General features: G+C 41.8%; 1 protein-coding gene across 2 annotated transcripts in view; it reads right to left on the bottom strand.

Annotated features, from left to right (window-relative positions):
- Positions 1–12877, bottom strand: part of Exoc4 (exocyst complex component 4) — a 724890-nt gene that overhangs the window by 106610 nt on the left and 605403 nt on the right. For both annotated transcript variants that reach the window (XM_011241262.1, NM_009148.4), the window contains exon 14: positions 5131–5309. In XM_011241262.1, the coding sequence (XP_011239564.1) occupies positions 5131–5309 (179 nt within the window). The remainder of the gene's footprint in view (positions 1–5130; positions 5310–12877) is intronic.

Genomic DNA, 12877 nt, shown 5'->3' with positions numbered 1-12877 from the left:
CTTCTTCCCCTTTAGCATCTATTAACAGCAACAGAAAAAGCTGTTTAAAAAATGCAGGGCCCCAAACATACATCTCTGTTGGGGAGTGTTACCATGTTTCCAGACAACCATTTAGACATTTTGAGTATGTGGCAAGGGGGGAGTATATGGAGTGCTACTGTTAGAAACATTCATTCATCAGTGGGTGGGATGACAAGCCACAGCCACGCTCAATAGAATGACCCCACGATGAAGTCAAGTGGTAGAAAGAGGAAATGACATAGTAACTTAATTTAAATAGTCATACAGGCAGTGGCTAGTGTGGCACAGTGAAGTATCTAGATATATTACATTGCATAACAAGACAGAATTTCTCAATTAGAGAATGTTTGTAACAAAATCAAAGGGTGACATATTAATAGTGATTACAACTCAGATGAACTACATATGAGATATATACAGTAATTCCATGCACCCAGCACACAGATATTTTGTTGAGGCATGGGAATAAAATGGTGATCAAATCTACCTTGATCTTGTTGACTCTTCTGTCTCTACCTCCTGAATTTTCAGACTACAGGCCAGTGTTGGCATGCTAGGCAAATGCTCCACTGAATGAATTACATTTCCAATCCTTTAGATGCATTTTAAAGAGAAAAGATTGAGTACTGAAGTTTTGAATAGAATACAGGAATAAGGGACTAAACATATATATAGCCTTATATAGAGAAATATTAAGTAAGTAGTAACTTTGCTTGTGTGTGTGTGTGTTGCACACAATGCAGTATATAACTGAGGAAGTTCTAGAACCTTAGTCCTAGAGGTTTGAACAAAATCCAAGATAGAATACAGGTCCCTGTGAGAAAGTAGCCCAAGCAGAACATGCTCTGGAGTCTTCTTCAGCTCTTTGTAGTCTACATTTTAAAACCATCATATCCATCTGGAGAGTCGAGAAATAAACTCATGCATAAACAATTATCTGATTTTCAACAACAATGGCAGGCACACTGTAGAAAAGACAGACTTTTCAACAAGCAGTGTGGGGAAAATGGATAGCCACACACTGAAGGTTGACACCAAATACTTATCTCCCACCAGTCTCCAAAGCAAAGTCTAAATAAGACTAAAGACTTAACTGAAAGGACTATATCGAACTTTCAGAAGAAAACAGAAGAAATGCTTCTGCAAAGCAAACAATCAAGAGTAAGCAGACAACCTATGAGATGACAAACAGCACAGGTAATAAGGGGTTAATAGACAGGATGCATAGGAAATGTAAAAGGTCAACAGAAAACAACGTGTGTAATATACCTAAGTAGATATTTCTTAAAGAAAGCATAGCACTTCAATATCACAGGTCAAATCAAAACCACAATGAGATACCTCCTCAGCCTCAGAAAGGTGTTATCAAAAGCATGAAGGATAAGAAATGCTGTTAAAGAAACGGAAAAGGGGAAGGAAGCCTTGTAAACTGTTGATGGGGTTGTACATTAATAAAATTGTTTTGAAAGACAGGATGGAAGATCTTCACGAAATTAAAACCAGAAGTAGCACATAACTTGGCAATCACTCTCCTGGGCACAGGCCCAGATACAATGAAGTTACTAAGTTAAAGAGACATCTTCATACCCACCTTCACAGACTCATCGACCATCAACTGATGAATGGACAAGAAAACATCTCTGTTTCTCTCTCCCTCAACACCCTCTCCCCCAGAGACAGGGGGGGGGGGAGGGGGGAGGAGACTATTTAGACATTTAAAAGAAAGGAATGAATGAAAGCTGGTCATTTGCAACACAAACATACATACACACACACACACACACACACACACACACACACACACACACACACACGCGCGCGCGCCAGAGGAGGAGGTAGAATCCCCTGGAGCTGGAGTTACTGTGAGCTGCTTGTTTGGAACCAGGCTCAAGTCCTCTGTCAGAGTAGCGAGCTAGCTCTCTGAACTAGGGAGTTATTTTTATTCTCCAACTGTTTTATTCTACAACTTAAGGGGAGCGGGTGTAGCGAGGGTTGAGGGAGAGAATATATCCATAGGAGATGGATCCTGCCCATTAACTCCTTATTACATGTGTTGTTTGCCACATTTCATAGGTTTGTCTGCTCAGGAGATGGAACAGCAACTACATATGGAACGTAGAAGTACAAAAGTAAAAGCAATGTTTTCTGCAGTCAGCATTTAGAAAAGGGGAGAAGACCCTTTTGGATGTAACAGAGATGGAGTGACGGGAAATAGAAAAAAAAATTACCCTTGGAAATGCCACTCACTGTGACCAACCATACTGTGCCACCAGTAGGTGATACTCTCCTCAGGAGGCTATGACATGTTTCAGGTGGATGAGGATTCTGCTGTCCTTGAGTGAAGAGATGCTTACTATGACAGTGACTTTCTGCCAGCTGTCTCTAGTCCATTACAGTTGTAAGTTTAATGCAACCTGACATTTACCATAGCAAATAGTTACCAGGGTGTAGAACAAGAAATAAGCCTGAATCCCGACAACCCCCCCCCCCAACCCCCGCCATCTTGCTAGGTATCATCTTCCCACTATCTCTTGGTCTGGAAGTACTCAAGATGTTGTAATCTTTTGGTTCGCTTTTTTCAAGACAAAAAATAAAGAGCTGTCCTTTATAACTGTAGGAGAGTCACACTGACATGGAACAATCAAAGTAGGCCATTAGCAGAATCTCCTTTGTTCAGATGACAGACATCAATGGGCATGTCTCTGGGAAGTCACAGAGCTGGCAAGCGGGGATGAACCGGGCTGACTGCTAACAAGATACACCAGGTTTGCTTTGGGCTTTGTTTTAGCAAAGACACCAGAAGTAGTGATTACAGTTCACTTGGGTTTTGAACTGAGTTTTAAAACGATGACAGTTAGTTAAATCACTCACTGGGTGGAATAATCACCCTGAAAGGAACTGAGAAGGTGCAACTCGTGTTATAAAATGGAACGGAGTACATGAGACACAGCAGTAATGGGTGCAGAGAAGATATCTTTGTCAGAATAACAGAGATGATTAAAGATGTGAATTAGACATCATCTCCACTGGGTACTCTCAGTGACATGAACACAACAGCTAAATTGAGCAATTACAAAGTTAAGTGTAACTCAGAGAGCATCTTTCCTCCTTTAGAAAACAGTTAATGCCAAGTTAGCTTAGCCTGTCTGAATTCATGCAGTGACTAGCTTTAGAGGTTACAAATTGTTTTGTCTCATGAAACCCACTGAGAATGGACAGACTATAAGTCCAATATGCTGTACCACTCGAAATTTAAAAAATGTATATAAAATGTTAGATATTACACATATAATATGTATGTATATATAAATATATATGTGTATATATTTATAGCTATAGATCCAGCTATAGCTCTGCCACAAAACAAACAGATCCCTTCTAAACATCACTGAGAAATATACCTGTATTCACAGGAGCCAAAAGAAACCAGGAAAAGCGGCACCTGGTCCCTATTCAGAGCAGTTTGCAGTTATTAAAGAGAAAATTAGCTCTGAATTTTTAGAGAGAGGAAGGACAGAGTGGGTCTAGGAGAGAAAAGGTTGATTCCAGTGGCTGCTTGAGACAGAACTGTGATTATGAAATTGTAGAGCTGGAGTAGCCTTTCACAGACAGCTCTTGATGCAGACTGCTCAAATGTAATACCATGCCCAAACTACCCCAAACCGGTACAGTTTCTATTTGTGCAGACTTCTGAGAATTAACATGTGTAATTTTATAGTTAGATAAAAATATTTTACATAAAGTGTAAGTGACTCTTTGACAGAATTGCCAACCACACTCTTTGTCCGCACCCTCTTCTGCTCTGCATCAGCTGTGGAGAGGGGAAAGTGCCCAGCACTAGAGGGCACAAGCAATGAGCCTTCCCGGGATCTCACAGACTCTGCCTCTGCGCCTGTGTTTCAAGGAACAATTTAGTGATTTTTATCCATTCCTTTTCCACTTCTAGGCTGCAATTGTGATTACCGCAAAACAACAACTTCTCAAAGGACACTGATAGTACGTCACTACTCACAGCTCAGTCATGATAAACATGGCCGTTCCTCCTGCTGCCCCTCCGACTGCTGGCCCTGACAGGATGACCTCACTGCTCTTTCCCAAGTTTGCTTTTCCTTATTCTGATTCAATCCCTCCACCCACACATCTAAACTTGCTTTCTTCTTTGTCCATCCTAGTTTTCCTCGGTCTCTGTTTTACATCATGCATACTGTTGAGCCGCTGCTTTCTAAGAAGCATGTCTTAGTGGCCACAGTGATGTCCTAGCACTTGCTGCCCTTCCAGAGAGCCTGGGTTCTGTTTCCAGCACCTACATGGTGGCTCATAGCCACCTAGAACTCCACTTCCAGGGGACCTTGCAATTTCTTTGGTCTCCACAGGTACTAGGCATACATATAGTAAACATATACAAATGCAGGAAACACACACACATATAAAATAAATCTTCATAAAAAGCACTTATTCTATAGTAATTAAAGTTTATGTGCCTTAAAGTTTTCTAATTATTTTTCTTTGAAGCATTGATCCTTGATATAAAAAGGATTCTCATTTTCATTTCATACCCTAATTCTCAGTATCTTAAAAATCTGTAACTGGTATTTCTCAGCTCGCACTCCTGTTTTTTGTTTTTTTTTTTTGTTTTTTTTTTTCTGAACGATTGTGGTCCTTATTACTTCCATTTTCTATTTCAAGCCCTTCTACTATTCTCTTTTTAGATACGTTTTTATCAGCTTTCCTCTTGTTAGAGAAGGAGGCACAGCCACGCACTCAGGCTCTAGGAGAAGTTGCTGGAAGGAAGACAAAGGGATTGTGCTTTCTGCTCTTGAGACCCGGTGTTTCCATATTCCAGGGTGTAGTGTCTCTAGGATTGAATATGGAGCCCTGTGACATAAGCCTTTTCTGGCTCCTCCTACCCCACAGAGGGAAGCTGAGATGAGTTCTTCCCCAGAATCTCAAAGGAAGAGAAGACACAGTATGAACAAAATTCAAACATGGCTCTGACAGTCTGGGGCATGCTTCATCAGATGACAGGCAACACACTCATATTCCAAATAAAAGCACTTGGACCAGCTCTGCCATCATCCGGCAGCTCCCCCCGCCCCCCAGGGCACTTACTCTGGGATGTAGAAAGGTTGGAGAAAGCTGACTTTGTTCGACCTGCCAGCCATTCCAGGCTTTCGTGCATGTTGGCCAAGGCTTTGAGGTCACTAACGTCACGGAGAATGTCTTGTGGAGGAATGAGTTTGTCACCAAGGTTTCCAATCAGGACTTCAGACTCCTTGCCAAAGGCTGCCCTGAAAAACAAACAAACCACGCCTCACTTATTGCTTGGTAAAGGATGGAGACAGGTTTCATGCACTTAGGTTAAAAAGAGTCTGAAGCAAATAAAATATAAGCATCAATGTATGCTTGGAAGAACAAGCATAGGGTCATGCAAAAGCAAGGCGTGGCTCCTTTAACTCATGGGGTTTCCCAAATGCTCTGGGGGTGAGGAAGTTACATGGTGTAATAAAGGACAGGTCAGGAAGGGACTCTCGAGACCACCTGGCTCAGACATAGCAGGGATGAAAATTTCATGATTTTTTTTAAGGGAGAAGAGGAGAAGAGAGGGAGAGAAAGAGAGAAGAGGGAGAGGCTGCTAATATGAGGAGAGATCACTCGGAGTTAAGTCACACATGTGGATAAGCAGAGCTAACAGCAGAGGAGGCTGAAAGAGGTGCCTTGAGCCTTTTCTAAGTCCTAAGGCTTTGAAAACTCAAAGCATCTTAATGAACAGATGTGGGGGGCGATATTTGAACAGAAAAACACAATTTAAGCTTTGAGTAAGCAGTGAGTAGTAACATGAAATACAATAAAACAAATTCTTTCTTTTTTGTATTAGCTATTTTCTTTCTTTACATTTCATGTTATCCCCTTTCACAGGCACTTAAGATCTAGTACCAGAGACAAACAGAACTTAAAATCCAGCCCCAGATCCAGCACTGGGACAGAAAGCCCGTGGTGAGTGAAGTGCTGCTAAAGGTGTCCAACATCACTACGTCATTTCAGCAGAAAGCGTGCTCTTGAGCGGAGTGGCTGATTTGGGTACGCTGTGTTGAAAGGGACAACAGAGCACACTAAACCGTGCACGGGAAACTTGAGCATGTTGACAGACACTACCTGTGGTCTGAGGAAAGGCACTGAAGGTGACTGACCCTCCAAATGCCACATCTCTAACTAGCTTCCAAGTGATGCTTGGGTAAAAATTAGTGCCCAGGTTTCTAAGTTGAGAAAACCAGGCATGAAGCCTTAGTCTGTTGCTTGCTGAAGATGTGGTGCTGAAATTCCCCATGTAATACTTCTGGTAGTGATGGCACCGACCTTTTCTGCAGTAAAGTGAGGATCAGGTAAGGTAGTTTTGAAAACTTTTCACTGGGAAGATATCAATAATCATAAAAACACAGTCTCTATCTGCCCATCCACCAGTTTTACCACCAGCAACTCACACTGCAATGTGTTTCTTGTCTTCACCCCCTGCCAGGGATATTTAAGCATATAACACAATGCTTGAATTGCTTAACAGAAACCATTAAGTTTTTAAAAATGTTTTTTATTAGATATTTTCTTTATTTACATTTCAAATGTTACCCCCTTTCCTCATTTCCCCTCCACATCCCCCATCCTTTCCCCCTCCCCCTGCTCACTAACCCACCCACTCCTGCTTCCCTGTCCTGGCATTCCCCTACACTGGGGCATTGACCCTTCACAAGACCAAGGGTCTCTCCTCTCATTGATGTCCCACAAGGCTATCCTCTGCTACATAAGCAGCTGGAGCCACGAGTCCCTCCATGTGTTTTCTTTGGTTGGTGGTTTAGTCCTTGGGAGCTCTGGGAGGGGGTACTGGTTGGTTCACATTGTTGTTCCTCCTATGGGGCTGCAAACCCCTTCAACTCTTTGGGTCCTTTCTCTAGCTTCTCCATTGGGGACCCTGTGCTTAATCCACTGGAGGGCTGTGAGCATCCACGTCTGTATTTGTCAGGCACTGGCAGAGCCTCTCAGGAGACAGCTGGAAACTATCAAGTTTTAGTTATTATTTTTCTTAGGGTATTGGGAAGGCTAGTTATTTATAAATGACTCAAGGTATGTACTGATAAGTGCACTATATAAGAGTGAGCAGTGGGAGGGAAGTCCCAGGGATAGTATTGCAGATGGAACCTTCCAGCAGTACAGTTACTATAGAGGTAAATTCCTATGACAGGAAACCCTGGTTTCCTACCTAGTGCTCCTTATTCCAATTCTGCCTAGTAACAGGCCCTTCATATTGTTGTGGGTGAAAATGTGCCCAATGTCAAAATGATAAAACAAACAAACAATCTCACCAAATCTCCCCATCCCTCTTGCACATGTAGTTCTGAGTGCCATGTGATAGGAAATCAGAGCTGTGTAGGAGACAACTCTCTGAAGTGATCATGGTGGACAAAGACCACTTTTCCCTATCCCCTGTCTGGCATGCAGCCATAGCAGCTGAGATACAGTGACTCTTCTGAGACAGCAGGAGACTCTTCGAGAGGAAGTCATTGCTAAGAATAATGGAGCCTAAAGATAGATGGTGCAAGCATATTTGTGACATCACAGGTGCCACGCTGCAGCCCCAGACAATACACTTCTGGGCTTTGTGTCAGAGAAGAGAAAATGAAGGCCTTATTGTTCGAGCTGCTGCTATTTCTACTTTGCTAGTAGTTGCTAAATGTAATTTCTGACTGACACGATCATCTAATTAGCATAAGTGAGGTCATCCTGAGAAAACTTCCTCTGAATTTGGCTGTCCTTAAAATCTAGTTACTGGGAAAAGCAAAACGAAGGCTCCTTCATGATGTGAGAACAGCAAACATCTATAATATCTTCCCTTGGGCTAGGCTGCAAATATCTACTTTTCTTAAAATGTCCTTATAAATCAACTTTTCCAGCCCCTTAATCACCTTTGATAGATATAACACAAAGTATGTCTCCGAGCTGGAAGGTTACAAAGCAACAGGGGAAGCAAAGAGCTTTGAAAGCCAGGCTTGGAGCCATTTTTATGCATGCAGGTCTAACCCTGGGTGGAATGTGACAATCAAGACAAGCGTATTTATGCAGAAGCCTAATCCATGTGTGCAGGTCTGTGGGCCCAGGCACTGCATGCTGGCCCTCTTCCCTCCGCATCAGTGACATTTGCTTAACCTCCTCAGACAGGAGAGCAATAGACTTAGAAAAATACAAACTGCCTCATGTTGAATACATAGTAGACATCTCATTTGACAGGAATCCATAATCACCACCTAACAACCTGGAAGACGCATAGAGACCATGACATGGAGAATAACTGATTGACAGCTATAACCATTTCACACACAAAGTCATTCCTTTGAGGATTTGTGTATGTGTGAAAGAGCCTGTGGAAGAGTCTTATGTGTTAAAGTAACCTTAGCGAGATGCCTGGCTGCAGATTTATTTTTAAACTCTTTGATTTATTAAATTGAACCACATCAACACTATGGAACCATTAGAAATTATCCAATAGAGAACTCTTAATACCACAGACACTGTTTGGTGTGCCTTATTTTTAGTGGTGATATACAGTTGGCTCTACTATTATTACACTGTGTGCACAGTATATTATAGAAAGAGAATAATGCCATATATGGATCTAAAGAATATTGGATATTTATTTGCCAAAAAGTGTCAACTAAGGGACTTGAACATTCTTTTAAGATCTTGTTTATCTTCCTAACTTTCTTCAGCAAACATGAGAAGACATTTAAGCAGGCTTGCTAGGAACCCTAGGAAGGGAGACAGGAGGACACAGGAATTACAGACACCAGAATGATACTAGGAGGAGTCTGGCTGGCTTGTGGCTGGCCTTGCATTGTGGCCAGTGTGCTAAAGATGCAACCAATGTTTCTGTAAATATCTCATGCTTCTTTCTAGATCTCAATTTTTACAGATTTTATCTTCTCCTTCTTTTGAAAGCACATTATTTAGTGAAGATATACTTTTGAATGCTACAGGTGACAGAACAATTACGTTGAAATTATGATGTAACAGGTACTTGGTAGTAACAGGTCCTTATCACTGCTCAGAGAGAACATTATATGTATATATGTATATATACACACACACACACACACACACACACACACACACACACATATACACATACACACACACACACACACACACACACACACACACACATATATGGAGAGAGAGAGAGAGAGAGAGAGAGAGAGAGAGAGAGAGAGAGAGAGAGAGAGAGCGAGCCAGAGCTAGAGCCAGGGACAGAAAACAATAGTCATAACTCCTAAAGTCCTATGTTTAAAGAACTGATTCTTCGGGAAGAGCCCCCTTCATAGCCAGATGGCCAACAAGCACACACAGTCTATGAAACTGAAGAAGTATGTTAAGCCTCTTAAGCTTGAATTTTACCACACTTAAAAAAAAACCCTCTAAAAACCTTGTTCTGACAAGGATTCATTTAAGAGAATTTTGCAAAGAGTGTTAAATCTGTTTAACTTAATTTTACCACACAATTATAATCTTTAAAGAAGTCTATCTGACAAGAATTCATTTCAAAGAATTTTGCAAAGGATGCACAAAATTGTCTCCATTTAGAACTTAAATAATTCTGTTATCTACTGAAAGGAAGAGGAAAAAAATCTGCATTTTCAGCAGGCTACATGGAATTATGAAAGAAACATCATAAGTAGTTACAAAAGTGATTGATTTGAAGATTTGAGCTATGTCAGACATGACACATACCCATTTCTGTCTCTTCCCTTGTGCTTGTTCCCTGCATCTTTCCCCACCATTTCCTAGTGCTGAGCCCAGCTTGGAGGTAGCAGCCCCCAGATCGTGGAGCATGTTGCCTGGAGGGCAAGGACCACTGTGTCAAAGTAAGGGCAGGGAGGTACAAAGACCCATGCCAATGGCTGTGTAGATAGACAGACCCTTCCTTCCTGAACCGGACAGTGCCAGATTCACATGAAACAGGTTTTCTACCAGTCCCTCTGTTAGGTCTATTCAGGGTCTTATTCACAGCCACAAGATCTTGTTTAACAATGTTGTTGACCAAGGATGAAAACAGTGCATACCTGGCCTTCCCTTCTCCAGCCATACTCTCAATTCAGAAGGTGTTGGCAAGTCATAATAGTGGGACGGCCTGGGCAGAACCCAGTTCTTGCCAGTCAGGAAACTACTTATAATATCGCTGTGTGGGAATACTTGACCCAAAGACCAACCATATTGTATCCCTTAATAACAAGGAAAGATGAGTCTGGGGATTCAGGATTAAAGGAAGAGTCTTTTCTCTCATCAGGAATCCTACTCATGGAATTTGTTCTTTCCCCGCCAGATTTGGGCTAAGTCAGCCTTGGTGGTGCCCAGGAAGGAGTACTTCTGCTGGAAGGTACAGTAGTGACTGCCTTTAGTTGGAAGGAGAACTTGTCTTTGGATGTTTTGAACTTCTCACATGACTGAACCAATGGCAAAGAAAGCTTACTTGAATGCCTAGGAGTCACCGAATTTTCCAGGGAGAAAGTAAGTTGCCTCATTGCAATAGGATTAGCAGGATCATGTATGCTTTTAGTAATTTCATGTTCATAGTAAATAGCATGCTAAAGTCATGGTACACAGACAGAGGTAGGCTCATTAGGAATTCAGGTCTTTAAGGAACAAAGGCTAGAGAGAGACAGGAGAGAGCGCTGGCCAGCTGAGGCACCGGCAACAGGCAAGGGCGATATGGGGCAGGTGGCTGGCTGCAGTGAGTGCTTCTCACTCCTGTTATGGGAGCAGACAGACAACAGTGGCAACCTGGCATGCCAAGACAGGTAGCAACCAATGCTGGTTTGTGCTTTTACTTTATCTGCTATTTTGTTATATTAAATAGATGAACAAGGTTTCTCGTTTCCTTACATCCTTGCTAAATTTGCTACTTCATGATTGTTTTTATTGCTTGTCGTTAAATAAAACCATCCTCACGCATGTATCAGAGCATGTAAAGGTCCCACAGTTGAATGCAATGATTCAGGAGACTTTGAGTCTCTCCTGCAGGGTGGAATAGTAGAGAATGGCTTTACATGATGAGTAGTTACTCTATACTGAGGAAGAGCGTGGCTTTCTAAGATGTGGGTAGAAGATAAGAATGGTGAAGAATGAGTAACAGAGGGTAGATATTTCTAGGATCTGTAATTCATTCGTGCCCTTCTCGTGGTTCTGACATATATTGGAAGAATGTAGCACAACCCTTGCTCAGTGTAAGAAGCTCTGAAATCAGAGGCCTTGGTGGAAAACTGAAAAGCAAAGAAAAGAAGCAGTGCATTTGCCCCGCAGCAGTCAGTCCTGTCCCTTGTAGCCATGGTTGCCTCTTTTGTGTGGTTCTCTATACCCTACTGTACCCTAGCTTCCATGGTCTCTACTAACATGTGGCCCTTCTGGCATTTCAGCTATCAGGTGGTGTGGAGGCCCTATCCTTACTGTGGTTAACATTAGCATCTTCTGTGTGCTACTCTGATCCTCATTAACCCTGGGGACCAATTCCTACACTGTGTTCACTATGAGATAAGTACATGAAGTGGCCCGCCCAAGTTGCACTTTGATGTATGTAAGATTCAATACTGATACCCGTATTAATTCTAATGAGAATTAGATTCTTTGACAAGTTGACTGGGTGGTCCTGTGGTATAGGTAAAGAAAGTGAAACATCTTACCGTAAACTATTAAAAATCACTGAGGAATTATCTGGAAGAGATTAAACTGATGAAAGTTATAGCAGGGGCTGGCGAGATGGCTCAGTGGGTAAGAGCACCCGACTGCTCTTCCGAAGGTCCAGAGTTCAAATCCCAGCAACCACATGGTGGCTCACAACCATCCGTAATGAGATCTGACTCCCTCTTCTGGAGTGTCTGAAGACAGCTACAGTGTACTTACAATAATCAATAAATAAATCTTAAAAAAAAAAAAAAAAAAAAAAAAAAAAAAAAAAGTTATAGCAGGCCAGGTCACCTGCCTGGATTCCTAAAAATACTGACTGGTTCTTATAAGATGTGACAATGACATTCGCATTTTCACACTTCTGCTCTTTACAACTGCTAAACCTTCAGCCTTCTCAAACTTCTAATTTGTCCTTGTCAAAAATGATGGGGGTAGAATATCACTGATGGTTCTTTAATCAGGTTTTCAAAATTTGTTTTTCTGAAATCATCTCAGTACAATTAGGGAAGACACTCGACATCAACCCATGGCTTCCGCATGCATATTTGCTGGGTCTGTCTGTCTCTGTCTCTGTCTCTGTCTCTGTCTCTCTGTCTTACAGACACACATCCGCATGCACGTACACATGCACGCACTACTTTTGAGTGGCTAGATGAGGCTACAGTGTACAGAGACTGATCTGGGACAGGGTATGTTAGGTCCTTGGTGTAGTCTTTGGAATTAAGTCATGGGTGGGTAAACACCAACAGCTTCTCTTTTCTTGCATTTTCTTGTTAGAGACTGAGAAATAAATATTCATTTTATTATATTTTTTCAGTTAAAGAAATAACAGGGTTTGTTGGATTCTACTCATTTAGGAATAATAGCCAGCAGTCAGTTCACCAAGGTGCAGTGAAGCAGGGGTGGACAGGGATGCCCACTTGTTCCTCTGTGCTTTAGCTCGGAATGCTTACTGGGCATAGAGCACCAGGCATAGTGACTTATGATGTTCTGTAAATTAAATCCACACTTGTAACTAAGTAACTAAGTAACTAAGAATGTAGTTTCTATCTCTATGGATTTTCTCATTTTGGACATTCATGTATAATTTCTACCCATATCCAGGCTTACTATTTTGTTTCATTTTGCATATTTT

This window comes from Mus musculus, chromosome 6 (genome assembly GCF_000001635.26).
Source record: "Mus musculus strain C57BL/6J chromosome 6, GRCm38.p6 C57BL/6J".
In the NCBI taxonomy this organism is placed as follows: Eukaryota; Metazoa; Chordata; class Mammalia; order Rodentia; family Muridae; genus Mus; species Mus musculus.
This window is presented reverse-complemented; position numbering and strand designations above follow the sequence as displayed.